A 22482-nucleotide genomic window follows, 5' to 3' on the forward strand; every position below is an offset into this window, starting at 1 on the left:
CTCCCCCCCCCCCCCCCAGTAATACTGTCGAGCTCTTGCAATAAAATCCATTTTATAGTATATGTGGCACTGGCATCTATATTCCGGGAAAAGGGCCCTGCGCTATTTCCCAGCCAGCCAGGCACAGACCTGTCATCTCGCTGCCATGAGAGTAGCATTACAAGCGAGCAATAATTAATGAGCGTCTCCACAATTAACCATTTCATTGAAATCTGTTTGCCTTTTGAATATTTCATGCATTGGCGAAGATGTGAAAAGAGGGTTGGAGGCGTGAGTGAATAGAGGGGGTTTACTATATAATAGCCTGATGATGGCTGGACTGCAGCTATAGGATCCACCAAAGGAGGCGTTGCTTCCTTCCTTCATCGATCATAACCTATGGCCTTATGACAGAGAGCCGATAGAGGTTTGTAGAGATGGGTGGAATTGGAAAATGAAAGAGTGACAGCTACGCTATGAATAATAAAAAAGCTATGTCACGCAATCTAGGCCAGCCAAACATGGGACAATGGTGGTGATGACTGACACTGCATCTCTCCACAGTTGCTCGGCCAAGATGGACGTGTTTATGAAGGGTTTGTCTAAAGCGAAAGAGGGCATGGCTGTGGCCGCGGAGAAGACCAAGGAAGGCGTCACCGCTGCAGCTGAGAAGACTAAAGAAGGAGTAATGTTCGTAGGTAAGATGGTGAAACGTCTCATCATGCACAGCATGCATGCACACGCACATTGCCAATCTATGTCTGCTTCATGATAGATGGAGGAGGCGACAAGTGAGAATCAGCAGTGAGAATATTCAACGCTCTAGCTTACCCAGCACTCCTATAGGTCCAGAGGCAATTGCACATTTTGTTGATTGGCTGGATAAGGGGTTGGGCTTTGATCCCTTTGTACATGAAGGCAACCAGGCAAATGCGTTGCTTAGTTCTAACATATTTTTTGTTCACCATCGTAATGATGTTTAATTTAGTATCACGCAATTAGGTGATATAATTACGACTGCGCGTTTCCTATAACAGTTATTTTATTAGATCATCTGTACGGTGTGAGTTAAGATATTTCACAATTATATAGAGCCTCATACAATGTGACCGAATGCTCGCCTTCGGTAAATGCTGTGTGCTGCTTTATTACTGCAGCGGGTAATCCAATTAATCGGCCGGTCAGTCAGCAAGTCAGTTGATCAATATCTTTGTTAGGGTCAGTAGTGCACTGTTTGATTGACCAGCAGCTCCCCCACAGTTGCAACAATAACAGACACACGACTTACAGTATAACGAATCGGTAGTATTCAAAAGAAGACACTAAGTGTGGCAGCCAGCCAGGCGGTTCTTCTGAGCTCGATGGTGTGCTGTAACGCCCTGGATGTCCTTATGGCCCTCTCGCTTGACTTGGCCGGGCTGCTGGCAGGAGATGGTGAGCAGGGATGGGGGCAGGGCGGTGGGATGGTAGGGAGAGCTTGTGGGAGGTAGCAGCTCTTGCCACATGTCTGTGAATTTAGATGGCAGCAGATTCTCAGTGTGTTCTCATCTCCTGGAGATACAAACAGGCGACAGGCTTTTTGCATTTGTCCTTTCAGTGCATTCCAATTGGCAACAGCCACCACTACAGATACCAGCTTACCTTACAAACACCTATGACACTTCAAAATCAGCAGCTGAATTATATGGTTTTGTGTTTCGCTTTCTTTACAACATTGTGGGAGGAAAAACACATTTGATAAAGCTTCTGAGTAAGTATTAAGGAAAACGAAGGTAGAAGACGTCTAAAAAAAAGGTTGAACAGGTGTGCTATCGTTGGGCAAAGGTACAATGGAAACTGATAGAGACAAACAGTGTTCATCACCCAGTCCACTTTGTAATGTGCTTCACCTATAAAGGCAAGGCGATGCATAATTTAAGTAGTCTTGGCTAGCATATTATACAGTTGGTCTGGTCGGCCTATCAACGAGCAATGTTCCAGCCCAATCGCATTTAGCCACTCCCTCCCTACCCCCCACACCCCCCCATCGCACATCATTACCACTACCGAAAAAATGTATGACCAAATAGATTATGCTCAAGCACAGTCTGTACAGAAAGGAGGAGTACAGCACGTTCTGCATAGTTAAGCAGCTCCCTCTGTGATGTAGTAGAGCCAATCACAGCGTACATCTCCTTTTATAATATCCGGTTTGATTTTTTATTATTATTTATTTCCTGTCCTGTTATTTGTTTGGTAACAATACGTTGTGTTTTCCGGGGCGGTTTTCAGTGTTTTGGCCGATGTGTACTATTCCAGGCACTGATGTCTCTGGAGTGAGATGGGATCCAATTACCCTAGATATAAGATAGCAGCGTGTCCCTGTCACTCATCACCACAACATGTCACGCTGTAGTCTACAACATGTCACGCTGTAGTCTACAACATGTCACGCTGTAGTCTAAACATGTGTAGACTCTTTTTTCCCCCTGTCTTTTCTCCACGCCGTCTCTCATCTTTGGCTTCTGGAGCCTGTGGTACCCGGGGAAGGAAAAGCATGCGTAATCTGTAGCATCTCTGTGCTCCTGCGGCCCAGCTTGTTGAGCGTGGTGGTGGTGCCCTAGAAAGCTGCATATGATTCGCTTGAAGGCCCCTGGTGGAGGAGGGGCGAGAGTGATCTGATAGGTCTGTGGGACCACCTTTTGACAGCTGCTGCACACCGCCCACCCAGCTGAGCTGAGCTGAGCAGCCAGCCTGAGCCTGAGCAGGGCGAGGGGGAAGTGGAAAGGAGAAAACCCCACTGTACATGACACCATCTCATCTCACACAGCAGTCCCATATAGAGCATGCTGTCCTGCTATTGATTTTTCACTTGCTCTACAATGTTAAGGAATGCCACTGTTATTTAGGTATTACTATAGTCAAACATTGTTATTTAGAACATTATTTATTATTTATTTATTGTTATTTAACACTGTTATTTAGGTATTACTAATAGTCAAACATTGTACTCGCTCCTTGTCACCCTCAGCAATAAGCAGGTCCATTCTACAGCTTGGTGTGTACACACATGGAATAAGCATTACAAAACAATAAGTAATCAATAACATTGTTAGTAAGCTATGTTACTGATATTGTTACTATCATGCTAATATATATTATCAATTAATGTGTAGTTTATTATTATTCATTCTCTTAGGAAAAATTAAAACTTAATTTTGAGGAATTTTCTTCCCCATTTAAAGGGGAATACCGTACTACTGGAAGTGACACATTTCCACCCAACCTGAAAACGGTTGGGCCAATCACAATCGTTAATCTAATATGGGGTATGAGACAGTGAGCCATTGAGAATTTCCTTTTCATGTTGATTCAAATGCATGTTTCGTTGCTCTGATTGGTTGTAGGTCTATCCAATTGTGTCCAGAGGCATTTTGATCTGAGCCCGTTTGGAAATCCAAATTAACACGGAAATATATAATCTCATAGTATATACAGTCATATATCGCCCTATTCTGATAATTTTGTATATACAGTTTAGATATTCTGTAGAGCAGTAGTTCTCCTTTTTTTTCACATGCTTAGACCACGGACCCCCATTTGATAGGATTTTGTCCCACGGTCCCCCATTATGGTAATAAGATTGATGCTTTTAGATGTTTTATTACAGAAAGTGGATAAAACCCATGACAAAAATAGTCATTGTGTTACTTATGAATGGAATTATAGCGAAAATAAATCACCCCCCTTTTGGCTGCGGACCCCCTGGAACCCCCTCAAGGACCCCTGGGGGTCCCCGGACCCCCATTTGAGAAGCACTGCTGTAGAGAGACTACTGTATACTGTGACAGTTTGCCGCACGTCACCAAAGCCGGCGCTTAAATGGATACATCTCTTAGATGTGCGTCTTGCTTTGAGGCTCTGTATGGAGAATTCTCCACTCCTTCATCTTCTCCTCTCCCCCACGGTTAGCTCTTAGCAGCCCCTATAAGGGATGTGGCTGCTGCACAGGATGACACGGCCTGAGTGAGCAGGGCCAGTGGGCACATACAGTATAGGCCCACATCGCACATTGATTCCTCATATGACCAAAGAGCTGGCTGGAGTAACAGTGCAGATAAATGAGCTCTGTCAAAGGTCAGTGATATTAAAAATGTACAATGTAGCGGTTGTGCTTTCAGTCAAGCAGAAAGTTTAATTACTCCTCACTACTACTAACAGGCCCCCGCTCTCTCTTGTGCCTCAGGAGCCTCGAGCTGAGAACAATCCGCAGAGTTGTCGGCGCGGTGAATAAAAAAATAAAGGAATGGGGAAACGTCCTGCGGTGAGGAGGGGGGAGGAGGAGGGTGTCAAGACTTTCACTCTGGCATTGTGCTGCTCTTGTTCAGCTCATTCTGTTGGACACTACTCTTATATTACTTTGATGAGGAATAATGAATTTGCGGTTGGTAATGACAGCTCACAGTTAGTCACGACGAGCAGGAGGCTGCGATGCTGCGTCTGGGATTTAATAACAGCCCTACATCATGATGGCGCCGCCACCGCCTCAGTGTGTCATCTATCACGCTCCCGCGTAGACATGTGACCTGTACTCTCTCTCAAGTCAGTAAGAGAGCAGCGTTCAGATTTACAAACCACGGAACCAAAACAGGCGTATTATTATTATTATTATTATTAATAATAATTATTATTCTTTTCTTGTCTTCTTAACTCAGGCAGCAAGGCCAAAGACAGCGTCGGCTCAGGTGAGTTTTCCCCCCTCTGCTAACCAGACCATGACACCATTTAGTGTAAGAGGCTTTCAGTGTGTTTACAGTGACAAGACACTTATTCCTGATTGGAAAATGAGTTTGGCTTCAAAGCCATGTGACACGGGATCAGACATCTGTTTAATGGCCTTAAAGACAACAGGACGAGACTAGTAATGAGATAGGAGACTATTTGTGTGTGTGTGTGTGTGTGTGTGTGTGCGACTGGGCGTGGGCGCGCACGTGTGTGTGTGTGTGTGTGTGTGTGTGTGTGTGTGTGGAGAGGGGGGGCATGTGCTAGTGGTCATTAGATACAGTATTAAATTGAATAGGGCTAATGTATCTTGCATGCTTTTTAATAAGAGTCTGCAAAACGTGTGTGCTCCTCCTGTAGTGGCTGAGAAGACCACTGGAGCCATGGGGAACATTGCTGCAGCCACTGGCCTGGTGAAGAAGGACGAGTTCCCCAATGTACGTACATCATCGCAGCCACCGCCAGCTCTCCTCTAGTCTATTTCTCACACAGACACACACACACACACACACACACATGCACGCACGCACACACACACACACACACACACACACACACACTGTGCTGATACACACTCCACTCCACTAGCTGGTGCTGCTGACGAGCTGCTGCAAAGCGTTTACGCAGACTTAAAGCAGTTGTGTCGCCCCTAATGAATGACGTGAAATCCACTTTAGTCTAGTTCTAGCTGTAGCTGTCGTGCTATCCTGGACTACACACACACTGAAAAAATGGCAATGCCATTTAAACGCTATTCATTCATTGCAACCATTAATCCCGATAGCCTGCGCGTTGTTTTCACTCGCGTAGTTTAGAGTTAAACATTTCAAGACGTACTCTCTGTTAGACTCTCGTCAGACCAGTAGACAATAGAAAGGGGAGAAAATAAATTCTGCACTCAGAAAACAGCTCACATTCTTTTCCTGCTTTTACTGTCGGAGCTTGTTGTTGTTTGTGTTCTAAGCAAAAAAACTGAAAATAAAAGATTGAAAAAAGCGTTCTTCGTTAATGCATTTGAATAGATATAAAAAATCATGGTAGGACTTGCCAATGTAGAGTAATGGTTTTACGACTGTCATATCCTAATATAACTTCAAATCCAGATCCATTTTTATTCAATGTTCAGGGATCATAGAGGTGCAAACCACATAATTACAACTTCAATCGTTTTAAAAACTTGTTTTATACTTCAATTTGATATTAAATCTTTTTTTCAATTACTTCCATACAGTGAAATGACTATACATAAACAGTGGTGCAGTTTGCCCCGCTGCGTGGGCTCGCATAGGCTGCACGGCCGCTGCATGGCCTCGCCCGCAGCTCAGCTGTTGCGTGGCCTGGCCTGCTCTATTGGCATGCGCAGCGCACCGATTGCGCAACTTCGCTTCACTGATGACATCACTCACTGATGACATGTGTCACTGTGGGACACTATGACATCACTGATGATGTCATAGACATTGTGACATCATCGTGGATATAGATTGTGTAAACTGCTGACTGACAGTCAGGATGAGGGCGAAACAAATCTGCTTTTTGCACAAAGACTGTTTTACACCAACCACACACAGTGCAGAAGGTCAAGGCAGCTGTTCCTCCAGCAGTCTATAGCCGGTTTGTTGAGCCAGTGTGGGCGTCCAGGTGCCTCGTGTAATGACCTAACCCATCTCTCTGTGGGACTATCAGCTCTCCTCCACTCACACATCCATTATGACACCCTGCGCCCCTGGTGACCTCAGCCAATGTCACCACTCTCTGTCTTCGCTCCCTTCCAATGACTGCAGTGCACTGTGGGATCTCCTGAGGTTTGACGAGAGCAGAGGGGTTTCTTGCAGACATAGAACATGGAAAATCAACATGTAACATGCAAATTAGAGTCACTATTATTCTCAGTTCTAAAAAGCCAACGACACTAGTATCTTTAATTGTGAACCCTTTTATTGATTTGGTAATGCTTAAGATTAGGGAATAGACATGAGCTAGTTGAAAGTTCAGTTCACACAGATTCAAATGAACTAGTTCATGTTAATTTCTTGCTTTTTTTAAAGCAGCTACGAGCAAGATTTTCGATTGTTATTAAACAGTCTAAATTTAATATCGATGCATCACATCTTACCTGTAATAGTAGACGAGACCAACGCAGAGTAGTCTCGCTTGAACCCCGAGTGAATCGGCCAGTGTTAGTCTGTCTGACTGTGGCCGGGGCAGATCAGGAAGTGAAATGAAACGGTTTGCAGCAGCCATAACCACAAAATAACTTCCAAAAAACCTGTTAGAATATAACGAGAGATGTTCGCGAGAGTAGCAAGCCCGTTCTGGCGTTCTCCTTGTTTATGGTTTGTTGCTAGGCAGAGCGAAACAGTGGAAGGCAGGCAGCTGCGTTTCACTTCCGGGTTTCACTTCCGGGTTTATCCGGTCCGCCGGTGCGTGATTTCTATTCGCACATAGGTTACGCAACAACCACGCCCTGTGCCCGCCTACGCAGCAGTCAGGCGCCGGGATTGGCCAGGCGCCCATGCGTGAGACGAGACACGTGAGACTGACAAGGTGAAGGCCACAACAGACTCGTCCGCCTCGTATAAAGCTTAATAACAACTGATTCACTTGGACTTGTCTATTCATAGTATTCCCATGATGTCACATGCATTTCCGACCAATATGGCACTTGACACTACACACAGCTCATTGGCTGTGTGTGTAATTAGATTGTAATCACCTGTTAATTGATTACAATCAGACCAAGATGTCTGTGTGGTGTTTGCATGTTCTCCCCGTGCCTCCCGGGGGTTTCCTTCATATAGGAACCCCCTTCACAAAAACATGCAATGTCCTGGTTGCTAGTGTGGTTCCTCCTCTGGTCGTTAAGGGCGCCTGTTCAGAGGGAGGGGAACTGGTTGGAATAGCGTGAACCTCCCACGTGCTATGTCCTACCGGTGAAGCTTCCCCTGTCAGGTGAAAAGAAATGGCTGACTGACTGCCCATGCCTCGGAGGAAACATGGAATCAGTCTCGGCTCTCCCTGATCGACAGAGGATGAAGTAGCAACCAGGATAAATCAATTAAAAAAAAAAAAATTAGCACTAATGGGGGATAAAATGGGATAAAAAACCGGGGGGGGGAGTCTGTGTGGTGATGTCACAGAATACTATCAATAAACCACTGGTCTACTTGTTGCTGTGAGTTTTGTATTGTTGTGCTAACATTCTGGTATGATAAACATGGACCTGGAACCATTCTGCCTATGTTTGAATCTGGTTTTCTATTTTGACACTTATGAGCACTCAGTGCAGACTCAGAGTAGTTAACTGTTTCTTTAATGATTAATACATGTCAGTTCGTGAATATATTGGTTCCTGAATAGAGTGGTTAATGATTAGTAAATGTGAAAATAATAATATTAATAATTGAAAAAAAAAAATATATATATATATATATATATACCCCCCCATATATCCCCCCCCCCCCCCACCATATTAATTGGGTTAGGGTATGGTCGTGCTTAAGAAAACCCTAATCTAATCTTAACCACATCTATTTTACTTGCTGCATGTTCTGTGTGTTTGAGCTGGGCTGTAGTCCAGTGGTGAAAGACCATGCCTTCCAACCCAAAGGTTTGTGGTTTGAATCCCGGTACGGACACTAAAACCTTTTCAAGTCTTTCATTGGGAAAGCCATAACAAAACTGCCTAGAGATCCATTGTAAGTTACCTAGGCTGATGGTCTAGGGGTTCAGTTCGTGAATATATTAGTTAATCATTAGATAGTTGCTGATTAGTCGGTCAATTCCTGAATAGAGTGGTTAATGATTAGTAAATGTGAAAATAATAATATTAATAATTGAAAACAAAATATTAAAAATTATATATATAATCCCCCCCCCCCCCCCCCCACCATATCAATTGGGTGGGGGGGTATGGTCGTGGTTAAGAAAACCCTAATCTTAACCACATCTATTTGACTTGCTGAATGTTCTGTGTGTTTGAGCTGGGCTGTAGTCCAGTGGTGAAAGACCATGCCTTCCAACCCAAAGGTTTGTGGTTTGAATCCCGGTACAGACGTGAAAACCTTTTCAAGTCTTTCATTGGGAAAGCCATAACAAAACTGCCTAGAGATCCATTGTAAGTTACCTAGGCTGATGGTCTAGGGGTTAAGGCGGTCACCTTAACAACCGCATTGTATGCGAGTGCAGGTTCGATTCCTGCAGGGGATTTGAAGTTGTCTCCCCACCCCTCCCCCCCCATCCCCTCCCTCCTCTGCCATCTCCTGGCTTCCTTCCTTCACCCTGTTCTCCCCTCTGCCCCCCCCCTCACCCCTCCTTCCTGCCCCCATACCCCCTCCTCTGCCATCTCCTGGCTTCCTTCCTTCACCCTGCCCCCATACCCCCTCCTCTGCCATCTCCCGGCCTCCTTCCTTCACCGTGTTCTCACTCAACCACTCTCACCATCTCTGCAGGGACTGTGCCTGCTCCCCTCTCTCCTCTGCGGGTCAGTCCCTGCAGAGATGGTAGTAGAGTGGTTGAGTGCGAACAGGGTGAGAGGAAGGAGACCGGGAGATACAGAGATAGATGGCAGAGGAGGGAATTTTGTTGGAGGACGGGAGTTGGAGGGAGAGGAGAGGTCAGACGGTGGTGGGGGTGGAGATGGGTGGACAGGTCGGGGGGGGGGGGGAGATGGTGGTGGACTGGCTTGTCCTCTCTCCTGCCTTGAAGTCCTCTCTCCTGTCTTGTCCTCTCTCTTGCCTTGAAGTCCTATCTCCTGTCTTGTCCTCTCTCCTGCCTTGTCCTATCTCTTGCCTTGTCCTCTCTCTTCTCTCTCTTGCCTTGTCCTCTCTCCTGCCTCCTTGTCCTCTCTCCTGTCTTGTCCTCTCTCTTGCCTTGAAGTCCTATCTCCTGTCTTGTCCTCTCTCTTGCCTTGTCCTCTCTCTTCTCTCTCTTGCCTTGTCCTCTCTCCTGCCTCCTTGTCCTCCTGCCTTGTCCTCTCTCTTCTCTCTCCTGCCTTGTCCTCTTTCCTGCCTTGAAGTCCTCTCTCCTGCCTTGTGTCCTCTCTCCTGCCTTGTCCTCTCTCTTCTCTCTCTTGCCTTGTCCTCTCTCTTGCCTTGTCCTCTCTCCTGCCTTGAAGTCCTCTCTCCTGCCTTGCCTTGTCCGCTCTCGAAATCGCTGTCCGTTCTCAAGAGCTATTCAGTTGGTTCATGAAATCGCTGGGCTGCGTGCCCTCCAGTGTTTGTGGTGTGGGAGATTCCATCTGTCAAAAGAAGAAGACAAAAGACTTGCTCCTGGCCAATCCCGGCGCTTGACTGCTGCGTAGGCGGGCACAGGGCGTGGTTATTGCGTAACCTACGTGCGAATAGAAATCACGCTCCGCCGGTAGGCAGAAATTCACACGGCTTTGGTCTCAGCTACTATTATAGGTAAGATGTGATGCATCAATATTGTAATTATACTGTTTAATAACAATCGAAAATCTTGCTCGTAGCTGCTTTAATGAGCTGCTCCGAGCTCAGTGCCTGAATTGGACCAAAAAAGGTATTTTTGGAAGGAAAATAGGTTGGCGGCCATGTTTGGAAAGTAGTGCCGGCTACCTCTTTTCCTTCCAAAAAGACAGATTATGTACATTTTGGATTAATATTTCATCGTGTGGTGAGTATCCGAAGCACAACATGTATTTTGGCGCTGTGAGAGGTGTGTTTTGGCAGATTTTTAACAGCTGTACCATTAGCCTCCATTCTATGGCGATACTAACTTCACGACTATAACTCACTGTAAACTGAGCGGACAGTGCCGGTGAGGCATGGTGTATCTTGGTTATGTGGGGGGGTATGTGGCAAATGAGCTAAACTCTAGAAAAAGTGGAGTATCCCTTTAAGAGAGAACTTAGGTTCAGCTGCTCCTCGGTGTGTCAGTCAAACAGGGAGATCCTCTAAGCCTTCGTGGTCAGACGAGGACCCCCACTCACTAATCTAGTCAATCTGACAGGCGGCTCTAAGAGGCTTCTTCAGAGTGACGCCTCTCTCTGACAGAAAAGCACTTCTCAGGTGTTGTATACACGCCCTGATCAAATGCTGCTCAACTACTGAAATCATCAGCATTGTAATTATGACATCATCAGTGTCGACTCCTCACTGTCATAGAGCTCAACAGGCACGTGACTTTTCGTGACGTTATTTGCACCGGAAGTCAGTTCCGCGTCCATTTTCTCCATAGACATTTTGATAAATCCAAACATAACGAGTTTTAAGGCTCATAACGAGTTTTAAGGCTCGAACCAAGCCAACAAGTCTTCCAGAGAATCTTGAGTGACCATAAAACATTCGGTTTAAGCGAGAACAAAAAATTAAGTTTTTTCCCCCCGTTGTTATTTTTAGCTCTATTATGACATCGTCGGTGTTGACTCCTTAATGTTGACATCATCACTGTAATTATGACATCATTTAGACATATGGGGCGGCTGTAGCTCAGGAGGTAGAGTGGGTCGTCCACTAATTGCTTTGGATAAAAGAGGTCGGTGGTTCGATTCCCAGCTCCTCCAGTCTGCATGTCGAAGTGTCCTTGGGCAAGACACTGAACCCCAAATTGCTCCCGTTGGTGTGCCAGCACCCTGCGTGGCAGCCTGCCGCCATCGGTGTGTGAATGGGTGAATGTACCTACTGACTGTAAAGCGCTTTGGATAAAAGCGCTATATAAATGCAGGCCATTTACCATTTAGATATAGATACAGTACTCTCTAAAAAGAGGGAGGCTTCCATCAGGGCTGAGCATTCACTGTGTGTGACCCATCAACATAATTGTAAACACCTTTGCTCATGTACAGCTTCTCTCAGGCAGTGAGTGGTCCATCTGATTAGGCTAATGTACAGCTCCTCTCAGGCAGTGGTCCATCTGATTAGACATGTGCTTGTGGTGGTTTTGCGTTGTAAAGCGTTACGGGGGTGATAATCACACTGGTGGGCTTACAGGAATAACACCCGCTTGATAACGACACACAGAGGATTATGGCCTTGTTCTTCTCTGACCTAATTTACTTGATTAGTGCAGTGTTTAAAAATAAACTAGCTTCATTTTAACGGCTCGTAGTAGCAGCAGGTGCAGAATTGATCAGCACTTTCTAATTCTTATGATAACATGAGGATTAAAATATACATCACCTCTTAGTCAGAGATCATTTATATTTTAATACCTGCATGTCAGATCGAGGCTTTCATCAATCACTTATTACATTTCCAGTGTTACCTCAAGTATCAGGTACAGGACTGCAAATGTCTGAAGGTCCTATTCTTTACGTTATGTCACTGTTCTGTGGTTTACATGTCCTCTCTCTCTCTCTCTCTCTCCTTCCCTCCCACCTCTCTCTCTCTCTCTCTCTCTCTCTCTCTCTCTCTCTCTCTCTCTCTCTCTCTCTCTCTCTCTCTCCACAGCCTGAAGAATTTGGACAGGAGGCCATGGAGGGCCAGGGAGACGGGATGCTGGAGCCAGAAGGAGAGACATATGATGAGAGCCAGCAGGTGAGCGCTACGTTACATTTTAGTGTTGGGAAAAAAATGGCTACTCACATTACTGGTCAAGTGAAAGAAGCGAACACTCCAACTGTAAAAAGCTTCGGATCAGAGCGAGGGACGAGTGCGTTCACTTAGAAAAACAGGGAGGCTTATCCATATCCACCGGCTCTGCATGGTTGCATATTTTAGCTGTATTGCATTTCAATAGCCTTCCACACTTGCCCTCTGCCTCTGTCCTACGCAAAAACACTACAGTTAGCATACAGCAGTGGTGTCAGTTGGCTGAAGCACGTCTCATGTAAATCAGAGGTTCTCAAAGCGTGGAACGGTTCTGGTATCATATGAAAGACCTACGGCGTCCATTGCAGGGCATATAGGAATCCTGAAGTTAAATTCAAGACCTTTCAAGACCTTTTTTAGACCTTTTCAATACATTTTAAGACCTTAACGCCACTTTCATCACATCAGCGATAGGGGTGTAAAATAAATCACAAGTTTCATCACCATACGATATTATTTTGATTATTTGGACAACGATACGATATTTGCTGATATCACAAAGTCTGCTACAATACGATTTCAATTTAAATCAGGGGTCTTCGATCGATATGAGACGATATGCCCAATTAACACAATCGGCACGATAGCTACACAATTGAATACCTCATCAAATGACTTTTTAATACTTTTTAGGGGCCTTAATTTTCCCTAAATTGATTGATCAACTTTTAATACTTTCAAAGATGCCGCAGATACCCTGCATTGGAACCAACCATCAGCTTGTCAGGAATGTGGATAAATAATGCCCCACAGTTAGGCTAAATTTTGGCGAGGGAAAACATATTTTGCCGTAAAAATAATATTTAAAAAGGCACTACCCCGGACATAAATGCAAGGGCGTTCTGGTGAATGATAATCTGCTTTTAAAAACAGAAATACCCCTTTCAAGGGAGAAAATGCAATGTGCTTCTGCCCTCTCACTAAGATTGATATGTAATTGAATCTAAAAATTACAGGTTTAACATTATTTGCAATATGAAATTGAAAAATATGAAGTTGAACAACTAGACCCCTACCAAAGTAGTTTCATTGTTTAGTAAGATAACTTCCTCTCTATCTAGTATTCAGTAACTGAATTTACACTTTTCCATCAATAAGAGTCAATGCTCAACTCTTTTTGGGGTTCAGAGGCCCCTAAGAATTCCAGGTGAACCTGTACTGGCTTGCTGAAAGTGACCGTGCATTTTGAGATTTTGAGTTTGGCAGCATGCTATTTTATGGAGAGGATGAAACACTTTCATGGGGCTTTAAATGCGTATTGCTGCCCAGTGTGAGCATCTGAGGAGAGGCAGAAGGCATGAGCGGCAGGGCTCCATGCATACTGCAGTGTAAACGGCCTTCCACCTGGTTATCTTAGCTCTGGTGATCAGTGTGAGTCATCCCCGTTCAGAAACTCTATCTCTGTGTTGCAATCTGAAAAGGGCAGCTAGGACAAAGGCGCATGGACGTTCACCCGCCCCATGCGTCTGTGTGTCGACTCCAGAAGTCATCTGGAGTTAACAAGCCAGTTGTCCTATAGACAAGCACATTGAATATAGCACCGCCTGCCTTCACTGTAGCTTTGGCTGTGTGTTGGTGTATATATTGAGTAATGGATGTGAATCTGAGACAGATGGCTATTTTTGGAATTTGGCTCTCAAGGTTGAGACAAACTGTACCGAGCCCATTCTTTTACGAAACAGATCTCACTGTGAACAGCCAAGTATTTTAGTAGATCAGCAATCACACTCATACACACAGGAGGATGTAAACTGATTTAGCTACTGAACTGGTTGTCGGCTGAAACACTATTGTATTCTCTTCAATGGTAATTTTCTTTTTTTGCTGATAGATGCTAAAAATGTCCACAATCGGCTTCAGTTGGAAAAGCCTAGTGAAGATTTGTCATGGCCTGTGTAATGATTTCAATTGTATTCAGTGCATTAGGTGGGATTTGCTTTTTATTCCCTGTTACAGCATCCATCAATGGATGAATGTTCTAATGATATTATCAGTTAAAGCAAGCAAGAAGACGTGCCTCGAGAAGCAAATTAAATGTGAATTTCTCAGAGGCAGTAGCTTGTTCCATCCCTGTCCTTCCTCCTCTGCATCTCTCCCCCTCCCCCATCCTGCAATGTGCGTGCTCCGTCTCAACGGGTGTGGCGATGACGCTCGCTGCCGCCCTGCATTGTGGGTAATGTCAGGGTCTCCCTGCATTGCTGTCTTGCTGATAAACATGGAGTCTCACTGCTGTTCTCAACCTGTCGGGTGAACACACATCTCTCTGCTAACACCAAGCCTTCTCCCATCCCATCCCAGTATCACGTTTATTTTTGTGACTGCAGCACATGACCTTAGTGCATTGCACGCACCATTTAGAGGCTGGGTTTTTTTTATGATCATGTGTGCGGAGGAGGCGTGTGCAGGATTACAATGATGCTCACGACTCGCGTCCTTCAAGCTGCCGAAAGCTTGTGCTCCCCTCTGCAGGAGGGAGAGAGACACTGCGCCAGCAGAGGAGCAGTTAACACAGTGACATCATCACCTACAAGCATGCATTATTATCACAAGCCCTCTGCCAGAATATTCTCACTTAAGATGATCTTGAATTACATGTGGTTTACATTTCAAAGTCTTACCACTGAATCCCTGACTTTGACTCGTGAGCCATCTCTCTGCTGCCATCTCTTAGATCTTGTTGTTCTTCTCCCCAGGAGAGCCAGGACTACGAACCGGAAGCGTAAAAGCCTCACTCCGAGCCACCATCCAAACCAGCAGCACAATAATATTTCTAACAATAAGAAGGACAAATGCTGAAACTATCACAATTATTACCCCCGTTGCAAAAAAACCCCCCACTACAAAAACAAAGACAAAAAACAAAGACAAAGCATTCCCACTGAAAAATGTTCTTCCTTCAAGACAAATCTTTTATTATATATTGTAAATGTCATGTTATTAATGTAATGTGTTGGGTGTAGGTATTTATTGAGACGTAGGACCGTCCTCTCGGTCTCATTCCTTTGAATCCCTCCCAACGAAATGAGACCAGAGCCAGGACTCGTGACTTTGTACTTCTGTGTGTATCTGTATTTAGAAACGTGCGATAGATGTTCATCATCTTCCAATGAGACATTGGGAGTGGGAAAAAAAATATGTAAGTCCGGGTTGCAAACAGATATGACTACAATAATATCCTCTAAGTGTCTAACAATGCCTGTTTGTGGGTTTCTCTTTTGCATTTATTTTGAAAAGCAAGTTATTTATTTAACGTTTTTGAAGTAAGAGTTTTATACATTGTATCTTTATAGTTGCTTGTGAAATCATTCCAGTAAAATTATCTGTTAGAAATGGACAAAGTATACATGTTTTTGTGTGTGTGTGCGTGTGTGTGTTTGTGTGTACTGAAGATTTTAACGAGTTAAAGTCAATTATGCTATGTCTTGAAATCATAATGGTTGTCATATCAGTATGTGCTTTAAATTGCAGGACTTGTCAATATAAAGGTTTATGTGTCAAGCCAGACAAACAAATCCTCTGTAAATAAAAACAAAAAGTGAGAAAAAAAGAAACCTCTCTCGTTAGTGTTCTTCGATAATCACCTTTTAGCACAACGCATTGACTAAATGATTTATTTGTTTGTGCCTATTCTTGTTTCTTTTCACTCTGCCTGTCTGGGGGGGGGGGTGGGTTTGTGCCTTGGTGAGGATGACAGGATGTTGTAGGAAAAAGTGCTGAGGTGGTCGCAGCCCTTGGCAGGGTGCAGCCATAGTTGGGATGCCAGTGTGATGGGGTTTTGTTGGGGTAATCCGGCTGGAACGTGCCGGCTCGGTGCTGCCGGGCCCAAACAGGGGGGGGTATTATAAACAGCCACTCCCGCCGCTGTCTGCTCACACCAACGTGTGGACACTGCAGGGGACGACGGGCACAGAGATAGCAGCCATGGCCTCATTCAAGAAGTCCTTTGAGAGTCTGAAAGGCACGAGCCACTCTGCCACTAAAGGAGTCACAGAAACTGCAGGTACGCTGAGCGGGCAGAATCTAACTCAAATCTACTGAACCTAGAGGACAAGCTTCCAGTTTGTGGTAAAGACAAAAATATAATGTTAAAACTATTTACTACCATTGTATTAGGTCATTTTTCTTTACTTGATCTCTGGAGATTGCTTCTTCAAGATTTGTGCAAAGTGCAATTAGTTTGGTTCGAGGTTTTTGGCCGCTGAGGTATAAGCGACTACAAGTGCCTGTGATGTGTTTTCAGTCCAGGCAGCTCAGGAAGCTGTGCAGCAGGTGGCAGAGTCCTCCAAAGAAACAGCCAACATAGGTACAGTGCACACATTGCATTGACTTTACATACAGGTACAGTGCACAGCAACACTCTCCTCTGTCTCGAAGCTTCTCAGGGTTGATCCATTTAGGCAAGTAATAGCCTACAGCATTTTAAGTAGGTAAAGTGCTAAAGCTGGATTACAGACATGGGGGCAGTCAGAGAAAGAGGTAGAGAGCTTGGTTCCAAAATGAGATGTTTGACATTTTGAAAAAGACACAAAAACCTACAGAAAATACAGAGATGCAATCCACTATATTTTACAGATATAGAATGATGAACCTCAGCTATTTATTTATTTATATTATCATATTATATTATATTATTTTATTTATAATTCAAAATGAATATAGTGTTTTGGAAATGAGCTGTCCATATCCAGAGGTATAATTGTGAGTTGATAACATCAGTCTGATAAAATGTCTCAGCCTTTCGGTGCAGTAGTTATTGTAGATATTGTATAGTAGTAGTTATTATCTACCTGAATGTTTCTCTTATGCTTCACTCTGACTCTTTGAAGCTGCTCAAGAAGCCTCCAGGCAGACTCAAGCAGCCATAGGAAAAGCCGCGGACAAGACCACAGACACCATCAAGGACTTTGGACAGAAAATGGAGACCAAATGATCCCTATAATCTCAACAATCCTAGTTGAAACTAGAGCCAATATGCTGATCACATAGTATGTTTTATAGTCTAGTAACAATGTTGGAGAGGAATTATTATGTTGGTATCGGAAGACCTGAAACATACATAGGCTACACAAAGCAAACATTCCACAGGGAAAACTTTATAAATGGTCTTTCATTCCTCCCCCCCCCCCCCCGCCAATTTCCCACTTGTGTTACTTGCTTGATTTTTCAGTTGTTGAATTATGAAAGATTTCATTATATGTGACTATTTTGGGAAATAAAGACAGATATGAACTTGCTTCTCGCATGTATGAAATGCAACAGACGATGCAGACATATTATATAAAATATATCTATATATATATATATATATATATATATATATATATTATATATATATAATATATATTCTAATATAGATAGACGCATGTGTAGATGATATAATTATATATATATATTCTAATATAGATGTTGAAGCATGTGTAGATGATATATATGATTATATATATATATATATATATATATATATATATACTAATATAGATGTTGAAGCATGTGTAGATGATATATATGATTATATAAATATATATATATATATTCTAATATAGATGTAGAAGCATGTGTAGATGAATGTTACTGAAGAACATACTATCACTGTATAACATGGCAGGCTGAAAAGGCGTGATCGCAGCATGATCGCATCCTGTTTTGTGCTCCCGAGAGCCCTGATCAATGAGTCACCTGATCAATGAGTCACCCGATCAATGAGTCACCTGATCAATGAGTCACCGCTGTGATTATGATGTGATGATTATGAGCAACAGATTGGAGAGTGAGAGGAGAGGACCTGTGGCAGCCGGCTGGCTCCTGAGCAGAGCTGTTTACCTTGGCTTGGCCCTCACCACCATCACACTACGCCGGGTTGCTAGGCAACAGAACTCTGTGGCGGCAAGGGATTGGTGGAAGCCTTTGGTTGGTTGGTGGTGGAGGAGAAGAAGAATTCTGCTGTCAGTACACAGTGTTCTGGCCAGGCTGCAGCCCACTGCTACACTGCTATAGGGAGATTCTTTAAAAAGGCTCCAGGCTAACAGTATGTATCTTAATGCACAGGGAGGGTTAGATGGGCAGAAAGGGTATGGAGGAAGGTTTACAAGTGTTAAGTTTGTGTGGGAGGAACATATCTGCTTCCTCCAGGCTATGGCAGTGGTCCTCTTATGTGATCGCGCTGTGGTCGTTTTATATGTGCTTTCACATTTTCAGCAGAACGCAGTAAAATGCAGTCATATTTGAACAACATTCTCGCCCCAAGACACCTCCGCAAAAATTCAACCAAATTTGGTGTGGTGGGAATGCCTTCTTATTAGCAATCCGTCTTACATTTTGTCATTGGTTTTCTTTGTACCGACTGGTCGAAAGAATGTGGCCTTCATGGAGGCACTGTATGCTGCATGTCTGCCTGGAAGACAGTGATTGACTATTAATGGGAGAAATGGCTCCTCCGCATACTTTCCTCCCCCCCTGGGAAACTCACAGCAGGCTCTGCCATGATGACATGAAGGCTTTCATCACAGTGATGTTCTCGCCTCTTCTTACATCATTTCTGTCAAACCACAGAATTCACAGGTTTACCTCTCGGCATACATACGATTGTGCCATTGTGTTGCTATGAGAACCTGGGGTTTGTAATTACTGTGATTTACTGATGATTAGAGAGCTGAACAGAGATTCTGTCAGTACAGTACCACTCACTGCCAGAACCCCACCGTGGTTTCCAGGGAAACTGGGAATCTGAAGCTTTTCAACAGACACACAGCCACAGTTAAAGAGAGCGAGGGGTTGCCTGAGATAGATTCTTCTACAGAGACCTGTAGCCACTGCAATCACTGTCCAATCAACAGGGGAGAGAGACGTGGACAGCTGTGTGCCTCGATGAAGAGTGATGAAGACTGAGATGTACAATGTTTGACCAAAATCAGAGAGTGCCGAATGGAGAGACTTCAGTCTGACTTGGACTGTTGAGGTAAGTCCGTGATCCTTCATATCCTACAATCTTTTTTTTTTTTTTTTTTTTGGTCTGTTTGTTTGCGCAGTTAGGATTTGAGTACGACTCCGAATTCCTATGCATGCTTATGGTTTCACATGATTACGGACCACAACAGAACTTGAATGTGGACTACTGTACGTGGGTATATTTTTAGGGCAAAGAGCCAAATGATACAATTGCAATCTTAAGATACAATCAAATGCTAAGCTATTCTACAAATCTCTGAATTCACATTTCAAAGGCAATTTGATCAAGTGTATAACCATTGTAAATATGTGCAATATGTATGATAATAACTATAAAAAACAACAACCATGTCAATAATGTCTATTACAGGTTAGCAGTGACGTAGCTTGAGTACATGTCAGTGTATGAAGCAGATAAAGAGTTTTGATACTTGACAATGACATCATGATAAGCCTATGATTATGCATGTATTTATTATTATGTTTATGATGATGAAAACAAGCAGACGTTCAACCTCTATTCATGCTGCTGCTGTTTTGATAGTCATTAAACACTGAATAAACACAGTGTTACAATTTGTCATTTGGCAGACGCTTTTATGCAGAGCGACGTACACATGAGATTTGAATACAACACAAAGCGAGGTTCTAGTCAGGAGAGAACCAGGAGAGTAAGTGCCATAAGGCTGAGCTCTGCTCCAACATGTAGGTGCTACCATACAGGGGATAGAGGCAATCCATATAGTGCATATGAAATTGCATAAGAGTGTTAGCGTTGTGCTATATGCCCTGCAGGTACCTGCGCGACTTTAATGCAGCGAGAGAATGGGAACTCTTAAGGATGAGATGAGAGGTCTCACAGAGGACCGCCAGCCTGGTGAGATGACAGAGGACAAAGGCAGCTCAGACAGCAGCTCTACCCCGCAGATCAACACCAGCCCGGAGTCAACAGCTCAAGAGGACGATGAGCCAAAGCCCCGTATGAACACCAGCTGTGGCGAGGAGAGTGACAGCCACCTAACATCCAAACACCCGGTCGTCTCAGCAGGGGTTCACGCTAATCATCCAGACTGTACACATGTAAAGGACTGTGCCCACACTGACGACGTCCCGCTGACACAACAACCTGAAGATGATGAAACATCAACAGCAAGCCCGTCAGGTGTGCAGAACGAAGCGGCAATCTCGACCCAATCGACTCATAACGAGTTCCCCGGTGACCTTTCACCCGCTGGAGGCGCTGGACTTCAGGGGGGAAAGTCTGTGGACAAAAACGCGGAGCAGAGCGTAGAGGAAGAATCTGCTCCAGACCCCTCTGCCCCGACCACCCCAGCTCCGTTCGGCCAGCACCACATCCGCACCCAGGTGAGCCTGGAGGTGGTCCAGTGTCACTCGGTGGCCACCAGCCCCATGACCCCTCCTGAGGGGGACCATGCCTTCTACTTCCCCAACCCCCTCGGGAGGCCCAGGGCCGTGGTGGGGACAGAGACCAAAGATGCCGAGCTGCAGGTGGGACAGCAGGTAGAGTTTTGCTCTGTCGCCACATCACCTATGACCCCGAAAACACCCTCCACCACAGCTTTTCCAGAGCTCAGCGGGAGAGAGACAGGAGGCAAGTTGGAGGAGAAGACGACGAAGAGTGCAGAGCAGGGCCAAACTGACCATGTGCAAAAACAGAGTTTCCCCGAGTCGGAGATAGTCCCAGCTTTGAAACATACCACACCAAAGCAGCTGACTGAAGGGACAGGCTTCAACTCCACGGCCTCTCCACAGAGCTCCATCAGCTGCCCTGCTGTTGGGTTCACAGCAACACCGGAGGAGAGCAATCAACAGTGTAAGCAGCAAGCACAGAGGATGGGAAGTATGGATCAGGACATCACCATCCTGGTGACCCACCACGACAACACCGAGGCAGAGGATGACGACGGAGGAGGAGTGAAGATCGAGTCATCCGTTTATCCCATTGGGGTGGAGATGGTGAAGATAGAGGAACATGTCGAGGTCAGCGCAGACAGCAGTGAGGCTGAGGGGGGAACCATCGACGTAAAGGAAGAAAGCATGAAAAAGATCTCCACAGAAATCAGCGACGATGGGACTAATGTTGTCCCTGGTCACCTACAGGACATCCCAATAAGAAAGCCTTCACAGAACAAAATCAAAACTGAAGAGCCCGCTCAAAGTAAGACATCTCAAAATGCAGCATGTTTTAGTGAGGAGCTGAAAGAAGTCCCGGTGTCCCCAGCTCCCTCCGGCTGCCACCACATCCGCACCCAGGTGAGCCTCGAGGTGGTCCAGTGTCACTCGGTGGCCACCAGCCCCATGACCCCTCCTGAGGGGGACCATGCCTTCCACTTCCCAAACCCCCTCGGGAGGGCCGGCGCCATGGAGACCAAAGACGCCGAGCTGCAGGTGGGTCCACAGGTCGAGTTCCGCTCCGTGGCCACGGCACCCATGACCCCCAAAACACCCACCACCATCACAGCTTTCCCAGAGATCAGGAAGGAAGAGAGCATAGAGGAGAAGACAGTGGAGGAGTTAGAAGATCAAGACAAAAAGGAGTCGATGACTACGGAGAGAGCCGAGGCCAAAGAGGAGGTATTAGTAGAGCAAGAGAAATTAATCAAAGAGGACAAGGCTGAGGAGGCTGCTGCGGAAGAAACAGAAGAAGAAATGAGCAAGGAGAGATCTGAGGAGGAGGAGGAGAAATGTGAGGAGAAAAGCGAGGAGCCGGTGCAGGAGGTGAGCTGGGACGAGAAGGGGATGACGTGGGAGGTGTACGGGGCGGTGGTGGAGGTGTCTGTGCTGGGCTCAGCCATCCAGAAGCACCTGGAGAAGCAGGTGAAGAAGCACCGGAAGCAGGCCTCCTTGCCTCCGCCTCCCCCGCTCAGCCCCACGGCCGTGCCCCTCGTGGCCTCCGCCTGCCCGGGCAGCAGGAGCCGGGCGGGCAGGAGGGGCGAGCGGGACGGGAAGGCGAGCCGGCGCAGGAGAAACCCCTTCCGCATGCTGCTGCAGAACATGCAGCAGCCACACTGCTGCTCCAGAGCCCACACCGCCGAGTAGCCGAGTAGGCCTCGAGGCGAGCAGTCGCGTCACACTCTGGCTGTGCCACAGTCTTGGGGAAGAAAAAAATTATGTAGTGTCAAATCACAGGCCTACATCTGATCTACACGACAGCGATACAGTGCGTTTACTACTCTCTTTATTTCAACGTGTCTTTGTAAAGGGTGAGAAACAAATTGCCTTCACA

General features: G+C 45.3%; 3 protein-coding genes across 3 annotated transcripts; all 3 read left to right on the forward strand.

Annotated features, from left to right (window-relative positions):
* Positions 1-556: 556 nt before the first annotated feature.
* Positions 557-15064, forward strand: sncb (synuclein, beta; the record flags this gene model as incomplete). Its single annotated transcript, XM_083651994.1, has 5 exons — positions 557-677; positions 4674-4703; positions 5101-5177; positions 12150-12236; positions 14984-15064. 5 exons carry the CDS (start codon positions 557-559, stop codon positions 15011-15013), a joined length of 345 nt encoding a protein of 114 aa, XP_083508120.1. The 3' UTR covers positions 15014-15064.
* Positions 15065-16211: 1147 nt separating this feature from the next.
* On the forward strand, positions 16212-17220 carry adirf (adipogenesis regulatory factor; the record flags this gene model as incomplete). The annotated part of the gene is made up of 3 exons (XM_083651725.1): positions 16212-16290; positions 16531-16593; positions 17117-17220. The coding sequence occupies 3 exons, from the start codon at positions 16212-16214 to the stop codon at positions 17218-17220; spliced, it is 246 nt and encodes an 81-aa protein (XP_083507851.1).
* Positions 17221-20060: 2840 nt separating this feature from the next.
* Positions 20061-22295, forward strand: gprin1 (G protein regulated inducer of neurite outgrowth 1; the record flags this gene model as incomplete). Its single annotated transcript, XM_083651726.1, has 1 exon — positions 20061-22295. One exon carries the CDS (start codon positions 20061-20063, stop codon positions 22293-22295), a length of 2235 nt encoding a protein of 744 aa, XP_083507852.1.
* Positions 22296-22482: the final 187 nt, after the last annotated feature.

The sequence above is a fragment of the Poromitra crassiceps genome (genome assembly GCF_964638095.1).
Source record: "Poromitra crassiceps genome assembly, chromosome: 15".
Classification (NCBI taxonomy): Eukaryota; Metazoa; Chordata; class Actinopteri; order Beryciformes; family Melamphaidae; genus Poromitra; species Poromitra crassiceps.